Here is a 22,126-nt window from a genome sequence, read left to right as displayed (position 1 = left end):
ACACACTGTTTTGACGCGTTGATCGCTGGCACCCCATCTCTGGCGTGTGTTTTGCTGACACGCAAATAATCGGTACTGTCAGAGATGGAGACAGGTGCGCAGCCCCGGAGCATATGGACAGCAAGACATGACAAGGGCTCCTCTCCTGTCTGTGAGGGGGTGGGGGTTTTACCTGTTGCTCTTCAGACCAATCAACGGGCAACATGTGTACAGCCATAACAAATTATTTTCACCGCACACACAGACCTCAGTCGAGCTTTGAAGCAGCTGAGGAGCCATACAAGGCTCTTTGCCCATCAGCCACTTCAACATAGTTCCCAGCATGCAGTGGTGAAAACCACAGCGGGGCAGATGTATGTGAATTTGATGTATGTGCTTGAACATGCTGGCAGAAGCATGACCTCTTTACAACAACCCTATTAAATATTAAGCTTTTTCTTTTCTTTTTAACAATCAGAATCAGTTGTTCAGTAGAGCAATGTGGCAATATGTGATGGTATATGTATCAGCATTTATTATATTAATAATAAAGCCCTATAGAAACATTTCCTGGGAAGATGTTCTATTGAAATACGTGGGTCGATATATTTGTATTCAATATACAGTATATGCAGATTTTCTTTGGAGTTGGGTAATTTAGGTTCCAGAAAGAGATATTTGTGCCTTTAAGAACTGTTAAAGGAGGATATAATTTTTCTACAGCTTTGGACAACAAAGCTTACTAAGCTTTGTTGAAGGGTGGTTAAGCATAGGGATTATCTAATGTATTCTGTGGTGTATTCAATGACTACTGAAGGTAAAGTGGCATTTACATGCGTGACAACACCACGCAACACTTCAAACCTCCTGAAACATGCATTATTTTGGTATCACATATAAAGGGACGTCCCACACAGCCCGACACAATCCATTTACGAGATCCCCTGTGCTGGAATCCATTTAACACACAAACAGCAATCATATTGTGCGTCAGACCACAGGAGACAAATTTGTCCACAGCTACAAAGTGGACTCCTGGGGACAAAAGTAAACCAAGCAGGACAATCATTCTGCACCAAGCACAATCCTATTGTGTTCCATCAAGGCCTCTTAGTGAACATTATGGTGGAAAAGAAAACCCCCAAAAGATAAATAATAATAACAAAACAATACAAATAATAATAATAAAAATAATAACAATAATAAGAAAATAAGAAAAATAAATGAATACAAATAACAACAAATCAATAATTATTATAATAATAATAATTATTATAATAAAAATCATAATCATAATAATAATACTGTACTATGCAGATTTAGTTACAAGGTAACTATCGACTATCAACACTTGTGTCGATAAAATAACCGCAAAATGCTTGAACAGTATATAAGACCAACATATCGACAACAACTGCAAGAGACAAAACTTTGAAGGCCCCCTCCGCTGTCTTTTCTTTATTGTTACTGAGTCCGCGATAGCAGAGAGAAAGCTCCGACGGTTTTCAGGAAAAGTCGGAAACAGGCATGGATGAAAATTATTGCCTAAGTCAGAAAAAGGTCGAACTAAATCATGGTCTCACAAATAAATGCAATAATATAAAGCCTTGTAAACACGGAGGAAGCTAGTTTTGGCATTGCAGTGATTGGAGAGAGTCTTTAATGTGAAAACCAACAGGGTTAAAGTTTTTCCAGACCAAATGTCTTCACTGATTATACAGCTCTGCTATGAGCTGGAAGCACATGGCTCCAAAGTAATTGTGAGTTATTTAGTGGGTTTTTTCTCATGACTTGGGGCTATAATTTTGCACATGGTAATTGTGCAAAATGTTGGTCACAATGCATAAAATTACTTTTTTAATTCACCCATTTTTTTAACCCCCCCCCCCCCCCACACACACACACACACACACACACACACACTACATGTGTGACATAATGCCAGTGGCGCAGAATGAGTGTGGGCGACTCAGGGGGCGGCAGCCACAATTTGAAGCCTGCGTCTTCAAATGTGTGTCTATTACTGAGAAAAAGAGGGAAGGGTGAGGGGGTAGATTCAGAGAGAGAAAGAGAAAGAGAGAGAGAGAAAGAAGGGAGAGAGAGAGAGAGCGAGAGAGACGGTCGCGATGCAGATAATCTGAGCCCAAATGTGCTGTGATTTCCTTACATTAGACGTCACGGCTTTCGTGACATCATCTGCTCCTGAAACTACTGATGCTTCAACGCAGCTCGAAGCTACAGTGTCAAACACCCTGCCTGTGGTAGATAATTATTAAAAAATAAGTTCCTCTGCATAGTGCTGGTGTGTTCCATTGATTTTCCCAGGGTGGAGTGGATTTCCACAAGCGATATCACAGATGAGAGAGTCAGAGTCTGCTAAATTGTAAAGCTCGGCAGGCAGTGCATAGCTCCCACATGCATCCCATCTCAATTAACTGAGCAGAAATTAAAAGGAATGTAAAATGAGTATTGATGGATGAAGAAATGGGGGCCTTTTAACAGGCTTTTGCTCCATGTCATTAGCACATTGCACTCTGGCTAACCTCTTTGAGTATTGGTTCAAAAAGGGAAATTTAAAGTTTTATGAAAGTGAGAGTATTACGAAAAGGATCCAGAATATCGACTCTGAGATGTTGACGCATGTCCGGATTTGAACTCCCATGTTGCTCGACGGCAAAGACCAGTGGCTTCCACGGACTCCAACCAGCAACCTATTTTTGACCCACATGAGTTCTCCTGATAGAGCCAAGCTGTGTAGCATGAAAAATGGCCTCAGTCTTAAATAATAGATGAGTTTTTCTCTCCAGCTGTCATCTGTTGCTGCAGTGCTCTGTATGAGCTGTGTCTCACAATATAAGATACGATGAGAAAAGACAAGACAAAGTAAAGCTGCTTTCACACAGACAAAGTCCAGATAATCAGTCCAGACATTGTCCGGAGTTGCCCTTTCACACACGTAGCAGACAACAGGAGATTGCCCATGTCAGACGCGTTCACACCACCTGGAAATACTCTGGTTGGTTTAGACGATGGGCAGAGCCTGGGTAGAACTTGCAGGAGGCAGGACGTGACACAATGACGAGTTTCAGCACACCCAAGATGGCGGACGAGGCTACCGACTTATTTTTTTGGGGCTTTTTTCAGCTTGTACTGCCTGGTAAATAAGCAGTGATAAATGAACTCGCAACAGCAAAGTATCTCCATCCAGATAAGGAGCAAATGATGCGGGGATGGATGAAGGGAGGGAGAGAGGGAACAAAGGAGGGCAGAACAATGTTTTGGGGAGATGGAAGCATTGTTCGAGGATGTTCGGAGGGCGGGGAAAGAGAGAACATGGAGAAGGATAGACTGTAGGAGAGCGATGGAATGGGGGGAAATTGAGCAGGAGGGAGGGAGGGGATGAAGCGAAGGGTGTGAGATACTGAGGGAAGGAGGAAAGAAGGGAAGAGAGATGGACAGGGAAGAGCCCGGGGGGGGCTTGTTTGTTCAAACAATTGAACAAAAACAAGGCACAGAACAAGAACAAAAACGGTATTGATGACATCATAAAGTGCAAAGATGTGCAAGTAATGACATCCAAAGATTGTTATCTTTGCACCACATGGCCGGTCTCATAAGCATTGTTGCTGATGAGACCCACCACAGTTGTGTCATCAGCAAATTACAAAGTGGTTGGAACTGTAATTTGGTGCACAGTCATGGGTCAGCAGGGTGAAAAGCAGGGGACTGAGCAGGCATCCTAGGGGGGCCCCCGTGCTCAGTGTGGTGGTGCTCGATTTGTTGTTGCCTGTCCATACTGACTGCGGTCTCTCAGGGAGAAGTCTAAAGTATCCAATTACAGAGTGAGGTATTCAGGCCCAGCAGGTCCAGTTTCCTTATCAGCTGCAGAGGGATGATGGTAATGAATTCTGAACTGAAATCAATGAATAGCATTCTCACACAAATTCTCATTTTGTGCCCAGGTGGATGAGGGCTAATTGGAGGGCGGAGGAGACTGCATCATCAGCGGACCACTTGGCACGATATGCAAACTGAAAGAGGTCCAGGGTGGGAGGAAGGATGGATTTTATGTGGTGCATGACTAGTCTCTCCAAGCACTTCATAATGGTGGAGGTCAGTGGGACAGGGCCATAGTCAATGAGGCAGGATGGGGGTTCTGGTGACTTCTTTGGCACAGGTATGATGAAGAAATGTCCATGATCAATGTGTCCTGCAATTCACATTAGTTCTCGCAGCTATGAAATGACGAGTTATCTTTTTAGTGCACAGGTACTGCCCACTTAACAACCTACCTGTTTAATGACTGTTCTGACTTACGACCAGCTTGGGGTCGACCTTTCAAAGCAGCAGAGAGTGCGGGAGAGAGGTGAAGAAGAGAGTACAGGCAGGGTGGAGTGAGTGGAGAAGAGTGTCCGGAGTGATCTGTGACAGAAGGGTTCCAGCAGGAGTGAAGGGGAAGGTCTACAGGATGGTAGTGAGACCAGCTATGTTTAGAGGCGGTGGCACTGATAAAAAGGCAGGTGGCGGAACTGGAGGTGGCAGAGTTGAGGATGTTGAGATTTTCATTTGGAATGATAAGGATGGACAAGATTAAGAATGAGTATTAGAGGGACAGCTATGGTTGGACAGTTTGGTGGAAAGGTGAGAGAGGCAAGATTGAGATGGTTTGGACACGTGTGTAGGAGAGATGAGAGTTACATTGGGAGAAGGCTGTAACTCTCATCTCGCCTACACAGGAGATGCCAGGCAAGAGGGAAAGATGAAGGCAAAATAGAAGGTTAATGGATGTGGTGAGGGAGGACATGCAGGCGGTTGGTGTAAGGGAGGAAGATGCGCAGAACAGAAGGTATTGGAGGCAGATGATCCGCTGTGGCGACCCCTAACGGGAGCAGCCGAAAGAAGAAGAAGAAGAAGACACTATATACACTGTATACGTCTCATCTTATCACTGTTCTCAGTCTCTTTCCCGCAGTCTGTCAGTATTCACTACACTAGCGTTCGCAATGGCCATGTCCGCTTACTGTGAAATAACACGGGTCCTCGCTTATCCACCAATTCAATTATTGACCTGGTCCAAGCAACGCAACTCTGTCGTTAAGTGAGGAGTACCTGTATAGACGCTTGGCTTTCCCGATACCACGGGACGGGTTAACTCTGGTTGTTCTCAGTTCGGCTGCGTCACCAGCTTATAATAATAATAGTAATAATTATTATAATTATAATAATAATAATAATAAGTAATAATAGTAAATTTCCACTTCACTCCACCGTTACCTCAAACTCCTGTCCAAAGTACAAAATGGAAAATGGAAAAAGTACTGTTCTTAAGAAAATATTGAAGAATTGCAGTTGAGAACATTCTCTAAGGACGTCTTAGAATTTATTGTTAAGAAACGTTTTAATATTTATCCTAAAAACACTTCTGTGAATCAGGTCCAATGTTACTGGTGAAAATCTTCAGGCATTCTGAAAGAATCACTACACAAAACACTTTTCAAATCCCTTCCAATTCAGTAGTGACGCCCCACTGTTTTACTGAGAGCCACTTAAGAGCCTCTTCTTTAAATAACAGCTTTCTACTGAGTCAACGCCGCTCAGTTGAATTAAGCTAAAAAGAGCAGGGATGGAGGGAAAAAAAAAACATTGGAATATAAAATGAAATGACAAAACAAATAATAAAAAAAGAGACTGACAGACAGACAGGATTTAAATAGCAGTATTTATAAAATAACAAATAATTGTCCATGGGTCATTAAATGAGCCTCTCCCTACATCCCTCACTAGCCAACTTGAAACTAAAGTATATCTTTGAATGACAGTTGGCTGTTTTCTTCCAAGTTGCTGGTAAAAAGGACTTTCTCAGTCACGGCCACATTTTGTAATGCCTGGTGTTAATTTGGCTTGTGTAAATTGTTTCTGTTCAATGTTCTAGGAATAGTATGAGCTTCTGTGTTGGGAAATACAATTACCGCAAAGGAGAAACCCACAGTTTGTGGTTGTACTATTTGTACTACAAGTGAATCATGGCACAGTAGAGGCCAAAAAGCAGCCTCCTCCTAAAGTGAAACCAACCTAGCAATGACAATCAAGTTCAAGTTCAAGAGATTCAGTTCAGTGATTAAAAGTTAGGATTGGAATTTTATTTCATTTTTATTCTTTTTTTTTTTAAACTATTAAATACTCACTTAAATATTCATATTGTAATCTTAGAGGCTGTAGCTTCACCCCAGAGGGAAAATAATTATACTTAATATTTATATTGATGACCAGAATCCCTGACTCCCCCAAACTTGTACTTAAACCAAATTTTCATGGACATGCCCCATTTATTATGCTTTCTTAGAAAAATCGTTCTTACCATCTGCAGGGGCCTCCTGCGCAGGTCCCTCTCGGTGACCAGCCGATCCAGGTCCATGACATAGAGGCCTCTCTGGGCCAGGGCCTGGATGACATTGTCGTGGCCCAGCAAGGGCTTGGCAGAGTCGCTCCTCAGGATGAGGGTCCCTGCCCTGCAGTACAGGTCGGCAGATAGCAGGAGGCTGGTGACGGGGGGCTTCAGGTGCTCCTGGTCGTACTGGTCTGTGTAGAAGGGATCCCTCAGATCTGCCGGTACGCTATCTGCATAACAAGGGGAGGCAACACAGAGGGATTCAAGACATCACAGTTTATAATTACAGGTAAGATCGAGATTTCAGGTAAGGTAAAAATCTGGGGTTCCCAAACATGTTCATGGCAAGGGCCCCCTGGCAGACCAACCTCAGACCACCTCCTCTGTGAAAAAGGTTCACTATCTGTAATGTAATGTCTATCTGCCTGTAATAGTTGTGTGGAGTACAACATTAGGCAACCTTAATATAAAATGTAACTCAAACCCTGCCGACAAAAAACTGCAAATCTCACAACAACGAAAGTAACCCTCATTCGTAAGGGTGACTGACACATTTTGTGAAAAAATTATATATAACAAAATGTAAAAGAAAAAAGAAAAACCATTGTAGCAATGATGCTGGGAACCCTGATTTAGGAACTCTTGACCTAAATTATATCTACTTGGAAGATGACGGTTATGGGTTCACGCCCGTGCCAAAACATGTGTTTAAATGTCCTTTTTTTTCTTCTTTTTTTTTTTTTAACCGGGGCCAAAAATACTTTCCTTCCCCTTGAGAATGAATAAATTAAATAAATTAAAGAAAAATAAAATAACAAATGTTTTTTTCCCAGACTGAGTTACTATGTGTCCAACATTTCTAGTAAAAACAAACAACACACACACAACAACACCACAAAGCCAAGGTTATTAAAAAAAAAAAGAACGTTGGCTTCTCCATTGTGTTTATTGAACAAAATAATGAAAAAGAGATACTAGAAGGGAGGAATAGATGTCTGATCGCTGCCTAGGACCAATCTATGTCCAAGGTAGGAAATAATAACTACGACCAATGATACTAATCACATTTCTAGGCTCGCAAGACAAGACGTTTCTATTTTTTATTGATGCAGATTCTCCATCGGCCTCATTTTTTCACTGATGCGTTCATGATATCTCGACTTGGAGAACCGTGGATAGACCCTGTGGTTGCTATAGCAACTATGGGAATGGAGAGGATCCCGATCGATTCATCCGGCCCATATCCTGGCAGCTTTCAGCTCCCTGGGAACCCCCTGCTCTGCACAGTCTTCCTCATCAAAGGAAAAGGATGTGTGTGTGTTTGTGTGCGTGCGTGCGTGTATGTGTGAGTTTGTGCATCTACTGTATGCTACATGTGTGTGTATATACTGTAGGTTATTAATATACATGTTTTGGGGTGCGTGTGTGTTTTGTGTGGGTGTGTGTCTATACGCAACACCACTAACAAGTACATGTGGTGTACATGGTGAACATATCATTTATGATATTGGATTTTTTTTCTTTATTTTAAACCTTGTGTTTGGCAAGGATGAACAGCTACACTATAAATTTATTGTGTTCTTGTAAAGATGCAGTCCATCAAAAACACAACACAACATCTAACATCAGCACCTAATATGTTGGCGGAGTGAGTTGGAAAGTGACAGAAATTGTGACAAAAAAGACGTAGGAAAGATTAATTTACAACATAACCTGTATAACCTCAAGTTTTTTAACCTCAACAGACGGTTCTGTTCCATCAGCGGTAATGCAGCGACTTTGGGCTGTAGCTGTTCTCCTATCTACACACTACCTACTGTACACTGTGACACTGCAGTTCAGCACGAACAACAAGCAGAGGACAGTCAAATGTCATAAAGATTTGCATTTTGCATATAACCTATCCTGGCTTTACACAAAATCCTCAATCATGTTGCATGTTCTGAAGGTTGTGTGTGTGAGGTAACATGATGATAGACAGACAGACAGACTGACAGACAGACCGATTTCTGAAGTTGTCAAAATGCAGTTGGTGTATTTCTGGACTAAAACTTAATTTGATATTTATTTCACTGTCTCCATTTTATTTTGATCTTTCTTAAAAGGCCTGGCTGTATTATGAACCACGTTTTGAGGAGGCTTGAAGGTTGCCAGCGATGGAAAAGCCTGGTGAACTGAGAAGACATCAAGACTTCTCACATCATTTACATTAAGGGGTCATTGTGAGCCATTTTACGCAATTGTGTATATTTTTGGCTCATGTAATCTTGAGAACAGCTATTGAATGACGACTGTACTGGCACGCTGCTTTTAAATTTGGCATTTAATGCTGTTATCAAGTTTTTCCAACATGGGTTTTGCTGAGAACGGTTGCTTGGTAAGCACACTCTTTTCCAGCGATTCCCTCCTCCACACTAACACTTCACTTTCCATTCGGACCTGAGAGTTACCCAGTGAAACCACAGCTCTCAACTGAAAGAAAATGATTCCCTCCCTCTACTGCATCTCTCTCCCATCCTTTGCCTCTTTCTGTCTTCCTCGTCACGCTCCCTGTCTCCCTGGCCTGCTCTCTCTGGGGGCAGGGGGTGGTATTTTTGGAATCAACCTATTTCATTTAGCCCCGATTGGAAATACATGGAGGATCTGTTCTGGCCTTTTACAACAGGGAGGCAGGAATAATCTGCTTTCCGGCTACAGCAGTAGCACAGCAATTTGTCCGTCTACATGCACATCTGTATTGTCCAGATCAAATGAGAATTTGCAGCTGGAATGTGATGGTGGCGTCCTTAAAACAAAACAGAGACTAAATGGGTACTCTCTTTCATGATGGAATACTCAAAGTTCTCACATAAATAGCCCCGGGAGACTCCACGAAGAATAGCTGCAGATAAACAATGACATAATGGAATAGGCCAGCTGTCTGTGAATTAACTAAAAGGCGTGTTGTTAGGAAACATACACTTAAGAATTATGATTCTTTGCTTTCCAACTAATTGACAAACATTGATGAAGCAGCAGTTTAGTTGTCTTGCCTTCTATTCCCTGTCTACAAAAGTATGTGTTGCTGTATTGAATCTTGCATATTCATAAGTTTTAGGAATATCTTATTGTAATCGGCACGAATGCTGCCCCTGTAACCTGATACATACATAACAAATAGCTCAATTGTTTTAGTTTCACTAAATATGGATTAGATATATAGACTAATAGACTAATACCTTGTGGGCAGTTTGGGTGTTGATCTACAACCTTTTTATGGAGACAGGAGCTCCAAGGTTTTAGACTTCAAGACTACATGGTCCTGCTGCAAATATCAGAGATTGGTGTCGGGTATTGTCTGCCAACTTCTTAGGACAGTATTTCATCTGAGGGATGGTTGGTAGACTCCCTGTTCTAGTTTACACACACACACACACACACACACACACACACACACACACACACACACACACACACACACACACACACACACACACACACACACACACACACACACACACACACACACACACACACACACACACACACACTCACTTCCCTCACTTGGAGTGATACTGTCCTGAACATGCTGCAAGGTGATGTCCTCTGCCACCATCTTGCCATTTCTGACAAGACAATAAGAACCCTTGCTGCTTCCATCCTGCTGATGAGGGATCAACAAGGAATTTAACACCTTTCTACACTAAACCTTTTTTCAATATATCTATATTGGGAAGAATATTCACTGTTTTAAAAAATTTGATAAAAAAGAAGCTGTGAGTCAGGTCTTAATCACACCTGGTCACTTTCAAAGGCAGTTGTTCATTCTAGAAGCCAAAAGACTGTTAATCACCCCTCTTGCATGAATAATTTCAGTGTGCTAATTCTGAGGCCTCTGGTAAATCAGTCTGCCTCAGAGCAATAATTCTTGCTCCATATTCATATTGAGCAAAAATGGGCTTAGGTTTAAAATGCTTTCGGGAACACTATTGTCCATTGTAAAACAGTAAGGGTGGGTTTTTGAAAACACAATCATTTGCAGCAGACTTTGTGCACCAGGCCTCCATTAGTAGATTGTCACAATCATGAATTTTTAGTTGACAATTAATTACCATGGACAGTTTTTGCTTGTTTTTTGTTAATTTATGGGGCGACCACATCTTAGCCCACAACAGTGTAATAATAAACATCCACCTTGTGAAGCAGAGGCATTTATCGACAATGAACATTGGAACATATAGGTTCATTTGCCTGAGCCTAACTGGCGGAAACTCACCTAAATCATGTTTTACTTGCTCTAACATTCCTACCACTGTCTTGGAATACCCTTGACATTGGAAGGGAAACCTACTGTACCGTATGCGAGTGAGGAAGCAACGATTTAGTCGCGAGGAGATCGAACAATCGCGATCGGGCGACTGTAGAATAATCACGACAGTGGTAATCGGGCCCACAAGGAAATGTTATATGTTAATAGTGTATTCCAATTGTGATGTGACAAGTGTATATATATATATATACACACAGACACACACATATACATATATATATATATGGATGACAATTACGCTGTCTACAGCCATTGTGTTCCACTAAATGGCCCCCACTCCACCATGGACCAGTGTGTTGACGATGTTTTGTGTCCTTGTTCTCGGGGTAGAGCGGGCTGGACGCTGCTCGGGTGGAATAACAAGGTGCCCGGTGACGGGGACGGGGTCGGGGAGCGTCACCTACCTGTTCCGTGCGCCTTGCGCAGCAGCCACGTGAGGCTGCAGCGCAGCTTCGCCCGCGGGAAGTCGTAGAGCTCAAAGGGCTTGACGGTCTTCTCAAGCACCTTGGCGTCCTGAACCTCCCCCATGCTTCACTCCTTCACGCTGTCTTTTAAAGCCCCGTGGAGCGCGTCGGCGATGGCATCCCGGTTCCGTTCTGGTGCTATTCGCGATGCACAATTCGCAAAAAAAAAAAAAAAAAAAAAGCAAACAAACAATAATAATAATAACAAATAAAAAGGCGTTTAAATGTTTTAAATGTTTGTCTCCAAATATCTGTCGCTGACTTCACGTCGCGGTGATGACCGGCGCCTCTTTGTATTTCCCAGACATTCTCCTGTCAAATGTCTCCTTGGAAATCACGGGGGAAACGGGTCCTCAGTGGGAATAAACGAGGTGCAGCTCCAGGCTTTTCGTTGTTTCACCAGCAAGCGACCGTTCTTCCTTCATGTTTATATATTCCTATTTGAGTGGCCCGTGTTTACATTCCCTCTTCTATTCAATCTGCTGCTGTGTATTGTTGCGGTTTTCCTGCCGCACTCCGGCTCTGGAAGGCGGCAATGCGCATGCGCAGCTCCCCGAGCCAATTTGATTCTTTCTTGTCACAGACGTCGTACAAGTACAGCGCAATTATATATATACATATATATACATATATACATACACACACACACACACACACACACACACACACACACACACACACACACACACACACACACACACAAGGGCAAATTGGCTAAACGGACCAGAATACGCGTACCAACGCAGTAGCAGCAGAGTACAGGGGTCAGCAGTGTTACTACAGTGCTGTACAGGTGTGTGTGTGTGTGTGTGTGCCAATATATTGCATAGAGGACAGTGTGCATCTCATAAGTGATCAGCCGAGCACACGTTTAACATCTCAAACCCTGCGGCACGCAAGTTGACAAGACGCGGGGTTAAATCGTGCACACAGGCCGACATACTGTAAATTGATTTTAAAAAAACCCAACAAATAGGTCGATCGCGGTGTTACTGCATCCCACATCACAACAATGGGCCATATAAAACTAAAACTAAAAATGAACTACAAATTGTGTACAATCTGGCAATAAACAATGCACCTAAAAAATAACAATAAACCTGTACCAACAATTCACACTTTGTCAATAATAGGACATTGTGCAAGTAATATATTAATATATGTATAACATCGGTAATCAATGTGCGTATTGTATTGTTATCAAGATTAATATATACATTAATTCATATCAACAACTTTCTTGTTTGAATTCCTGTGTTTTATGTATTAATGGGAACTTCGAGAAACCTAAGACGCTGAACGTCCCAATCTAGTTTGTGGGCTTCTGGAGTGTACGCTATAAACTGCAATACCCAGCATGCAATGCGAAGGAGACGTCATTGGTATGCGACGCCCCTTGAAGTATAGTGGGAAAGCTCGCAAGGTAACATCACTGTTTACATCACTGTTTACATCGAGTAAAAGCAAACTAGGTCGATATGTAGCTATATATTGTTCTCAAGTCGATATCGCGATTTGAAGCTAGATCTGGGACTATGATCATAATATCAGTATAATATCGTGACAGTTAAATACTGCCTTTAAGGCTACGTTACAGTAATACTATTTTCTGAATTCCATAGACTGTTCTAATCGATGCTTCTATCTGCTTAGTTATATATAATATCCACATTACTAATGATTGTTTCCAAATACTGTGTGTGAATCTTATGAAAGCACCAATAGTCATCCCCAAAATATAGACAAATGATCAATATTGCGATATTGCTCTCAAATAAGAGAGTCAAGAAATATTGTGATAATTGATTGTGTCAACATCACTCAGCCCTAGCTGCGAATCTAATTAACAGGGCTTTCCAACAAAATGCTGAATAAATGTATATATATATACTGTATATATTGTGTAAATTGGATACTAATTTTCTTTATGTTTCCAGGATAAACCTCAAAAACATGTTTATGCCAAGAGCCCTGAAGGTGAAGAGGCCTGCTGACACCTCAAGCCAAGATGTCAACAAGAAGAACAAGGTGAACAATGAGGAGACCAGTAACCGAGATGTTCCACAGGGAATCGGACAGACGTTCAGCGCTACAGCCCCTGAGAGGAAGAAACCCCCAGAAGAGACTGCAACATCGACAGCGATAACAGAAGCAAATTGTGACTCTACACTGTCAAAGGAGAACCCAAGTGTAGGAAACACAGACTGTTCTTCAGGAGACAGTGACGAGGAGGAAGAACCCATTAAGTCATTTCGAAAGAGCCAAAGATGGCCCGAACCTGGTGAACCGGTGTGTGTAATGTGCGGCCGCTATGGCGAGTACATATGTGACAGCACTGACAATGATGTTTGTAGTCTCGAATGCAAGGCTAAGCACTTGTCACAGATGGGTGTGAGCACTGTGGCGGACACATTGAGCCATGAACAAGGAGCAGAAAATACAGGGCCTCAGCAGCTGCAGACGGATCTCGCCCCTTGTGGCAGTGTTGACCGACTCGGCACAGGCTACATCTACAAGGAAGACGCGTTCATATCAGGTCTAACAGAGGGCCAGATGCAGCGGGTGAAACAGGAACTCGGCATAGATGCGAAGGGCAGAGATGTGTGCAGACCAATCATTGAGTTTGAGCACTGTGGCTTCCCTGCCACGCTCAGTGCGAACCTGAAGAAGGCTGGATACGAGGCGCCCACACCTGTTCAGATGCAAATGGTGCCTGTCGGTTTGACTGGAAGGGATGTGATTGCCAGTGCCGACACTGGCTCTGGAAAGACTGTGGCCTTCCTGCTGCCGGTGGTAGTACGGGCACTAGAGGTACAGTTTTGTTAAAAAAAAATCTTTTGATTTGTTTCGGCAACAAATAGTTACATCTTACTTTGCCACATTTATCCAGTGTTACAACTCGCCTTGCCTTGCACAATCAAAATGAAAGAGACACTGGCAGATATTGTTTTATAACAAGTACTGCAATGTATTGTGATATATTTAATTGTGGCCCCCTGTTTTGAATATAATTAGGGCTAATTATTGTGAAGACTGCATGGATTTGTGAGTCAATAGATCACAATACACCTTGATACTGCAATATATAAAAAATGTTCTCCTAAATGATTTGTATGTGTAGGTGACCGAACATGTTCCACATTTTGGGATTAAAGGGATACCCTGGTAAATTCGCTATTTGTCTCTCTTAACCAGATTCAGAAGAGAAGCGAATTACCAATTTCAACTTATCCAATCTAAAGTTAGATCATTTTTAAACATTCATCAATTTAGCTTCATATACAATACAACCATGATTACAATACTCATGTACTGTTTTAAAACATTATCTCAACATTAGTATTAAATACTAATATATATTTCAATACAGTATTAAAATACTTTAATACCACCCAATGGACACGCACAGCACAGTCATTCATAAATTGCATTATTATTTGATACATACAGTGGTATTAGTGAATCAATTCTTCTTACACACCTACATTTAGTTCTGCCAGATTCATGCCAATAGGGGTCGAGCAACATTCTCTCTCCCTTCTCTTTGCTTGTGTTCCAGAAAGCAGACGATGCCACGCTGGGACCTGCAGCCCTCATTCTCACTCCTACCAGGGAACTGGCTATTCAGATCGAGAGGCAGGTCAAGGAGCTGGTGATGGCTCTGCCGAACATGAGAACAGCCCTGCTGGTGGGGGGCATGCCCCTGCCCCCGCAGCTGCACCGCCTCAAACGAGCCATTAAAGTACAGCCACAAATCATGTTTTTAGTTTTCTTTCCAGTCAAAGATTGCGATGGAAATTAGCTTCATGCCCAGGCCAATATATTAGGAAGTTATTTGATCATATGGTGAACGTTGTTTAAATCTATATGAAGCTTTTGTGCATTTCCATTTAATCTCTCTTTAGATTGCTATAGCCACACCTGGAAGGCTCATTGAGATCCTGAAGCAGAAGGCAGTGCAGCTGGACAGGGTCAAAGTTGTAGTGATTGATGAGGTAGTTATTAGTTTGGTTTTTGTGTGTTTTGCTCCCTGAGCCCTGTAATGTGCATGTTTTTCTTTTTTGAAAGAAAATAAGTACACGTCAGTGTTGCAACCTATAAAATACATAATTAATAGTATGTGGGATTTAAGTGGTGAATGTATCTCATGTATCTTTAGGAACCCTGGTTTGTGTTTGTGGTCCACTAGGCCGACACCATGTTGAAAATGGGCTTCCAGCAGCAGGTGCTGGAGGTTTTGGAGGATATTCCCGGGGAGCACCAAACTCTCTTGACCTCGGCCACCATCCCGCTAGGAACAGAGCAGCTGGCCGCCCGGCTGACCCGGGACCCTGTCCGCGTTACCATCGGAGAGAAGAACCAACCCTGTGCTAATGTCCGGCAGATCCTGCTCTGGGTCGAAGAGCCCTCCAAGAAGAAGAAGCTCTTTGAGATTCTCAATGTAGGTGGACGGTTCGTGTCACAAATGGGGTGAATAGATGAAGGGGAGAAGTTTATTTTAAATATTACAGAACATTTAGAATTCATAGTCACAATATCAAGGCGTAGTCAAGATTCGTAGAGTGTCTGGAGAGGTGGTTAGTTGGATGGATGGACAAAGTTAATGGGTCTTTTTTTTATCTCAAAACAAATGGAAAATGGATGCAACATCTGCGTACCAAACCCAGCTTTCACTTATTACTCTCACTGCTATTGCTCAGGATGTTTTCCTCAGAACATAATTTTAACATGCCGTCTGAGGGCTTTAAGAGAATAGACAAGTGGTTACACTTGGGTACATTGTAAAACACTGCTTCTCCTCTAGATGTTTTAGTCTGCATGCTGTTGCCCACCCTGTCCCACTTCGATAGCATAGGAGAGAAACACCTTAAAGCAGCCGCTGAAAGGAAACTACGTTGATGTCAAATCACTTGCATTTTGGATAATGTGCCCACTTTCAAGCACGGAGGTCCCCATTTAAGAAGAAGAAGAAGAAGAATCTTTATTTGTCACACGGCACACACACCACAACACATGGACTCATGCAGTGACGGCGACCAACACACATACACATACACACATGCTTCAAATGGTGGCCAGTGAAATGAGATATCTGCTTTTGACCCATCCTGGCTTGTCCTTCCTCTGGGGGGCAGCCAGGAGCAGTGGGCAGCACACAGCGATGCGCCCGGGGACCAGTTACAAAAGTCCATTGCTGGTCAGACGACATTGTTCTGCATGTTTTTTTTCATTTGTTCATTTATGTTCATTTGTTTGACGCTCTTAATGACGATAGGGTAGATTGGCTGTCCCATTACCACAATTCAACACATATACTGAGGGAGAAGGTGGAAAGAGCTTTGAAAAAACTTTTATTTTCCTTACTCGCTTGTTGTGACATGTCGTTGTTCTATTACATTTACATTTAGCAGACGCTTTTATCCAATGCGACTTACAAGGGAGAATAACATTCAAGCTACATTGCAACAGAAACATTAGTGTTACAATAAATAAATACTGCTCGGTAGTGCTATGTAATTGTAAGTTAGGAGAGGAGGTGCTCTCTGAAGAGCTGGGTCTTCAAGTGCTTCTTAAAGACAGAGAGGGAGGCCCCTGCTCTGGTGGTTTTTGGCAGCTCGTTCCACCAACGTAGAACTACAAATGAGAATAGCCTGGATTGCCGTGGTTGGGCAGCCGGCAGAGCCAGGCGACACTCATTTGACGAACGCAGCATCCGGGGGGGTAACATGTCCTCTTACAAGAGCATTTAAGTAAGTGGGAGCATTCCCAACAATCACTCTGTAGGCAAGCATCAGAGACTTGAACTTGATGCGAGTGGCTACAGGTAAGCAGTGGAGCTCGATAAGCAGCAGAGTAACGTGTGTCCTCTTTGGCTGGTTGAGCACCAGTCGCACCGCCACATTCTGTATCATCTGCAGTGGCTTCACCGCACAAGCCGGCAAGCCTGTTAAGAGGGCGTTGCAGTAGTAGGGAGTAGAAGGGAGTAGTAGAAATGAAGGATTTGCAACATGGCATTGTTTTGTTGTTTTTTTGCCAGGTGGAGATCTAAGAATGGTTTTCAAACATACATTCTCTCTTTTAGGAAAGTGATAGTTCCTGCGTTCAAGCCTGTGTCCATCCTATACCGCTACTGGCGTGTTTTTCAGTTGCTGAAGCCACTCTGTCCTCCTCGAAAGAGCTCCATAAATTGTCAGAGTTCCCTGACTTGCCAGTTGAGCCTCAGACTTAACATCCTCCCCTCAAACATATGTACCTCAATTACAGTTGTTTAATGAGAGGGCATGGGATTTGAACTGATTCCCATTCCCACATCTCACATTCTTCTCATGAACGTTAGACGATTGTTGCCCACACATACTGTTGAAGCCAAATAGAACTATATTTTTCAAGGTTACTACAAATTTGAGTCTATAGAATAATAAGAACATGCTTTGATAGAAGTAGAAAGCATTGGATCTTGAGTTGAATTTGTAGTTGAGTTGTCAGTAAGAGCCTCTGTGATCACTGCTACTGGTTTTGTATTGTGTTTTCGTCTGACTGTCTGTGAGAGGAGGGAATTCCTAACGCGCCAAACACCAGTCTCCCCAGTCTCACCACTAGACCATATTTAGACAGCCTTTGCTTCGGCTCCGCTCTCCCCCAACTGGTCCAGAGGAAATGGGTGGGCCCCGAGCCATGGCCCCACTCCAGGAATCCAGGCAATGGCTTATACCATTTATGCTGGGCAGGGCAGGAATTTGGGGGAGGCTTCAATCGACCCAGTGGATAAATGTTATTAGACCATATGTTAAAATAACAGGAGCGGTTTTACCACAAGGTGGGCGGAGAGAGCCATGACCTCTCATTTGGGGAAGTAATTCTACATGCAGATACATGTGGTTAACTCTGAAATAGTGGAAACAAGAGGTGTGGACTTTGTATTCACCACATATGCACAAGTACACATATGGAGATAGAAATAAAGGAAACATTTGTTCCTTCAGTCCATACCCTGTTGAAATGTATAGAATCACGTTGTCATCCTTACAGCAGTTAAAACCAATGCAACTGCTCTAGCCAGGAAATAGTGTGATTAATGTTCGCATTGAAAACAGGCAGCTGTGTGTACAATCTGACATTTTGATATTTGATATTTACAATATTTAATATATACGTGGTTTTTTTGCAGTTCTACAAACATCAGGACTTCTCGCAGCAAAATGCATTTGATTTGCACTCCTTCAAACCAACTGCCTGGAGGATAACTTTCAATACAAAACCAGACAAGTTCAAGTTACAACTGTTAACCACCTCTTTAACCCTGTACACAAGCTTTAACCTTGGTGTAAAATATGAGCCTTCCATTACTTGCACATCTTTCTCTCCGCGGTTGTTTCCCTATTCTCACTTGCCTCCCACTGTCTATGCAAACAACAAGTTTATCACTCTAAGGCATGGGTCTCAAACTCACGGCCCGCAGGCCAATTGAGGCCCGCGGGACGATATTTTGTGGCCCCCTACTTGACATCAAAGTTGAGTGTCAGTGCGGCCCGCGCGTTTTTCTCACACGCACCTTTTTTCCGAGTCGTTGTGCAAGTCGTTGCCCTGGACGTTTTATTTATTTTCTTATCACTTATGGGCTACCATAGCTCAGGCTCGTGACAGCTTCCGGTGGTATGTGTTGACAAGTTAGCCAATGCGTTAGTCACTTGGTTGAAACGTGATTCCTGAGTGACACCAAATGGAAGGAAAATATATGCTGTCACCCAGTGCAAGGTACAGAGGACTTAGGAAGTGGGCGGACTCAACAAGAGTAATCAGTGACAAAGACAGCAGAGTGTTGCAATAGGAAAGGGAAAATAATAACATGGATTGAAAATAGCATGAGATGGGCGGCAAGAACAAAAGCCAAATGGTGATTAGAACCTGAATGTTATAAAGAAGAAGTTATAGATTATTATTACAAGACAAATAAAGAGAAGGAAAAAGGACAGAAAAGTGCGATGGCAAAAGACAAATGAATTTACCGAGAACAATTTAATCAAAAAGAGCAAGAAATTAAAAGATATAAAACACGAGACAATGCACTTGATGTTAAGAATTAAGACAGGTGGAGTAACATGGATATATCTGTGTGAAAAGCTCTTCTCCACCATGACCTTTAACAAGTCAAAGTACAGGTCCAAACTTACTGATGAGCATCTTCAAGCCGTACTGAGGGCCTCAATTGCTTCCTCCCTCAAGCCAAATGTGGCAGCAAGGAGTAGGTAAGAGAAGCCTGTGTTCTGAAGAACCGTTCATGTTCTGAACCGTTATTAATAAAGATTGAGAAGATTGAATTAGTTGTACTTTTTTTTTTTAATACTTGAAACAATTTTTTTGTGCAATACTTGATGCGGCCCAGCCTCACCCAGACCCAGACCCCCAGGTAAGTTGAGTTTGAGACCCCTGCCCTAAGGCTCATTAAGGCAGCAAAACATGAACAAAACCTCTGTTTTTCCACATGTTTTCTCGTGGCCTTCCAGGACGGTAAGCTGTACCAGCCTCCAGTGGTGGTGTTTGTGGACTGTAAACTGGGAGCAGACTTGCTTTGCGAGGCTGTATCCAAGGTGATGGAACTCAGCACTGTGGCCATCCACTCCGACAAGAGCCAGTGGGAACGCAACCGCATCCTCAGGGTGAGAGCAGCGGCAAGCAGAAATGGGGAAAAATAGTAGTGCACTTCATGCCAGGGATCCAGGAACAATACTCCGGGAGACTTATTTCCTTTTATTTGAAGAACACAAGCACCTAGTATTTTGCAAAGCTTTTTTTTCCTAAATTGATTAGAATATTGCTGAGTAAACAAATCAGTTGGTCATAAAAATTACTGCTGCCTGTGTCATAGCAATCCATCCTCACCACAGCCTTATTTGAATATACCTGTGCTAATTTGCTACCGCTCTTTAGAAGTGGAGATTTTCCCATGCAAAACTGACCCTCGCAAATTGTGCCAATGCAAGTGAATCTAGTGAATCAAGCACACGTAGACCTCTTGTGTGTGAGGTCCTTCCTAAAATGCATAGGGGTAAAGGAGAGGACAAGCCAAGTGCATTTGTGTCTGTTTATAGGCTCAGTCTGTGTTTGGAACAAGGCGCTAAATGCTTTGTACATCTGGTCGTGAATGTTTGGTTTTTTTTCACTAAAAAGGTCTCTTGTGTAAAGATAACATGTATAAAATTGTTTTGATGTGAATATACAGGTGGACATGTGCTTTCCGTGGAAATGCTTTTAATGTCCTACTTAACTGTGGGATATATATATATCCAAGTATCATCTTAAATGTGTTGTAGTTGTCAAAAGTATTTATGGATGCAGCTAGCTTGAGGAATACTATCAATTGAGTCAACATAAATGCTTTACGCAGACTGTCTTGGCGGAGGAAAATAGACGCAAAGGAATAATATTGAATTTTTGGGTCGGGACTGGAGCTTTTCTTTCCCGTATTGTGTTTAGGGTCTCCTGGAGGGCGACTTTGAGGTTGTGGTCAGTACAGGAGTGCTGGGTCGAGGACTGGACCTGGTCAATGTCAAACTGGTCGTCAACTTTGACATGCCCTCCAACATGGATGAATATGTTCATCAGGTAAAATGACAGTGAATCTTTCATTTGTAACAGTAACAACTTAAATCCATGGAATAATTTATCATCACTCTACATACCCATACCATTCACCTATTCTGTGCATAGAATCACATTAGTATGTTTTTAAAAATGTGACTGTTTCTGTATTGTATTGTTTGGATATTTGTGCATTTGGATATTTTTATTTATTTTTTTACTTCACTTTTTATTCTTATAAAAACATTAATTCGAATTGTAAAGTCTTTAGACTGTTAAGTTTTTCATTATTTTATTTATTTATTCAGGTGAAATAAACTCATTGTGATTCTGATTTGTTATTAAAAATGGAACAAGTCTAAATCCTAAATAAAAACATCTCTTTATATGTTTCTTATCACAGCAGGTTCCATTCTAGTCTAATGTTGTTTGGCAAGCAGTTGTCTCACTAAACATCTTAAGTCTAAAAATAACTCCTGATGTCTCCTCTGTGTCCAGATGGGCAGGGCAGGTCGGCTCGGCCACAGGGGAACCGCCATCACCTTCCTCAACAACAACAACAAGCGGCTGTTCTTGGAGGTGGTCAAAAGGGTCAAGCCCACGGGCTCCATCCTGCCCCCCCAGCTGCTCAACTCACCTCACCTCCACGAGCAGCAGAGGAGGGAGAAACAGAGGGCCGGGCCGGGCCCCCAGGAGCCCCTGGTCACCAAGGACAATATCCTAGACATCATCAGGAAACATGACCGTCGCAAAAAATAGCTACTACTCTTTCGGTTTACTTGAAATAAGGAGATAGTAAATATTTGTTTTGTGAATATAATAGTTTTGAAAATAAATTACAATAAATCATTTCATGTGTGATCTTATTCTTTTTGTCAAAGTTCCATTGTCAAATATACTGTGTTATCATGTTGAGGGAATATAGGACTCAATTTATATTTGTGTAGTATTGCACATTATAAAATTATACTAACACGATTAAATACTATTATTACAGAGCTTACTGGGTAAGCTCTGTAATATCTCATTGGCTTAACTATTTTCCTTCACACCGTGTCCTGAGTGTTCTGTACGAAAGTGAGAATCACTGAGAACCAGAGTCAAATTCCTTCATAAGCATGATGGGCCAATAAAGGCACATTAGTGTGTGTGTGTGTGTGTGTAAAGATCGATATACAGATAAAGAAAGAGGAGAACGAGAGGGAAAATAAACTCTGCATTTAAGCTCGCCTCCCATCAATAGACGCACGTGTCCGGAGCGTAACCTTGGGAACGCCTCCATCTATCGGCCACTCGAGCGTTCTGCACGTCCCGTGACGTACACCTACGCCTTCCGGGATCTCAGCCAATCAACGCTCGGTTGCTGTTCATGTTTGAAATTGAAGCGGGCAAAGACGGAAGAGAAGT

At 42.4% G+C, this 22,126-nt stretch overlaps 2 protein-coding genes across 2 annotated transcripts in view; one reads left to right on the top strand and one right to left on the bottom strand.

Annotated features, from left to right (window-relative positions):
* camsap2a (calmodulin regulated spectrin-associated protein family, member 2a) overlaps window positions 1–11,204 on the bottom strand; it is a gene marked incomplete at both ends in the record, with an annotated part of 60,572 nt that extends 49,368 nt beyond the window's left edge. The window contains 2 exons of the mRNA XM_079997292.1: window positions 6,338–6,597; window positions 11,081–11,204. Coding sequence (XP_079853418.1) covers window positions 6,338–6,597; window positions 11,081–11,204 — 384 coding nt within the window. The remainder of the gene's footprint in view (window positions 1–6,337; window positions 6,598–11,080) is intronic.
* A 1,320-nt stretch (window positions 11,205–12,524) lies between these two features.
* Window positions 12,525–21,566, top strand: ddx59 (DEAD (Asp-Glu-Ala-Asp) box polypeptide 59). Its single transcript, XM_080008313.1, has 8 exons — window positions 12,525–12,563; window positions 13,078–13,951; window positions 14,700–14,882; window positions 15,046–15,135; window positions 15,330–15,581; window positions 19,645–19,797; window positions 20,615–20,743; window positions 21,218–21,566. The coding sequence occupies exons 2-8, from the start codon at window positions 13,094–13,096 to the stop codon at window positions 21,476–21,478; spliced, it is 1,926 nt and encodes a 641-aa protein (XP_079864439.1). The 5' UTR covers window positions 12,525–12,563; window positions 13,078–13,093; the 3' UTR covers window positions 21,479–21,566.
* Window positions 21,567–22,126: the final 560 nt, after the last annotated feature.

Source organism: Zeus faber, assembly GCF_960531495.2.
Source record: "Zeus faber genome assembly, chromosome: 1".
Lineage (NCBI taxonomy): Eukaryota > Metazoa > Chordata > Actinopteri > Zeiformes > Zeidae > Zeus > Zeus faber.
The sequence above is the reverse complement of the archived record's forward strand: the minus strand, read 5'-3'. Positions and strand labels throughout refer to the sequence as shown.

What these genes read in the sequence shown, in the direction of transcription:
- ddx59 (XM_080008313.1), top strand. Translation starts at nt 13,094, where the DNA reads ATGTTTATGCCAAGAGCCCTGAAGGTGAAGAGGCCTGCTGACACCTCA. An exon ending in TGGTAGTACGGGCACTAGAG is followed by an intron (nt 13,952 to 14,699) that starts GTACAGTTTTGT and finishes CTTGTGTTCCAG; the next exon opens with AAAGCAGACGATGCCACGCT. An exon ending in AACGCAACCGCATCCTCAGG is followed by an intron (nt 19,798 to 20,614) that starts GTGAGAGCAGCG and finishes TATTGTGTTTAG; the next exon opens with GGTCTCCTGGAGGGCGACTT.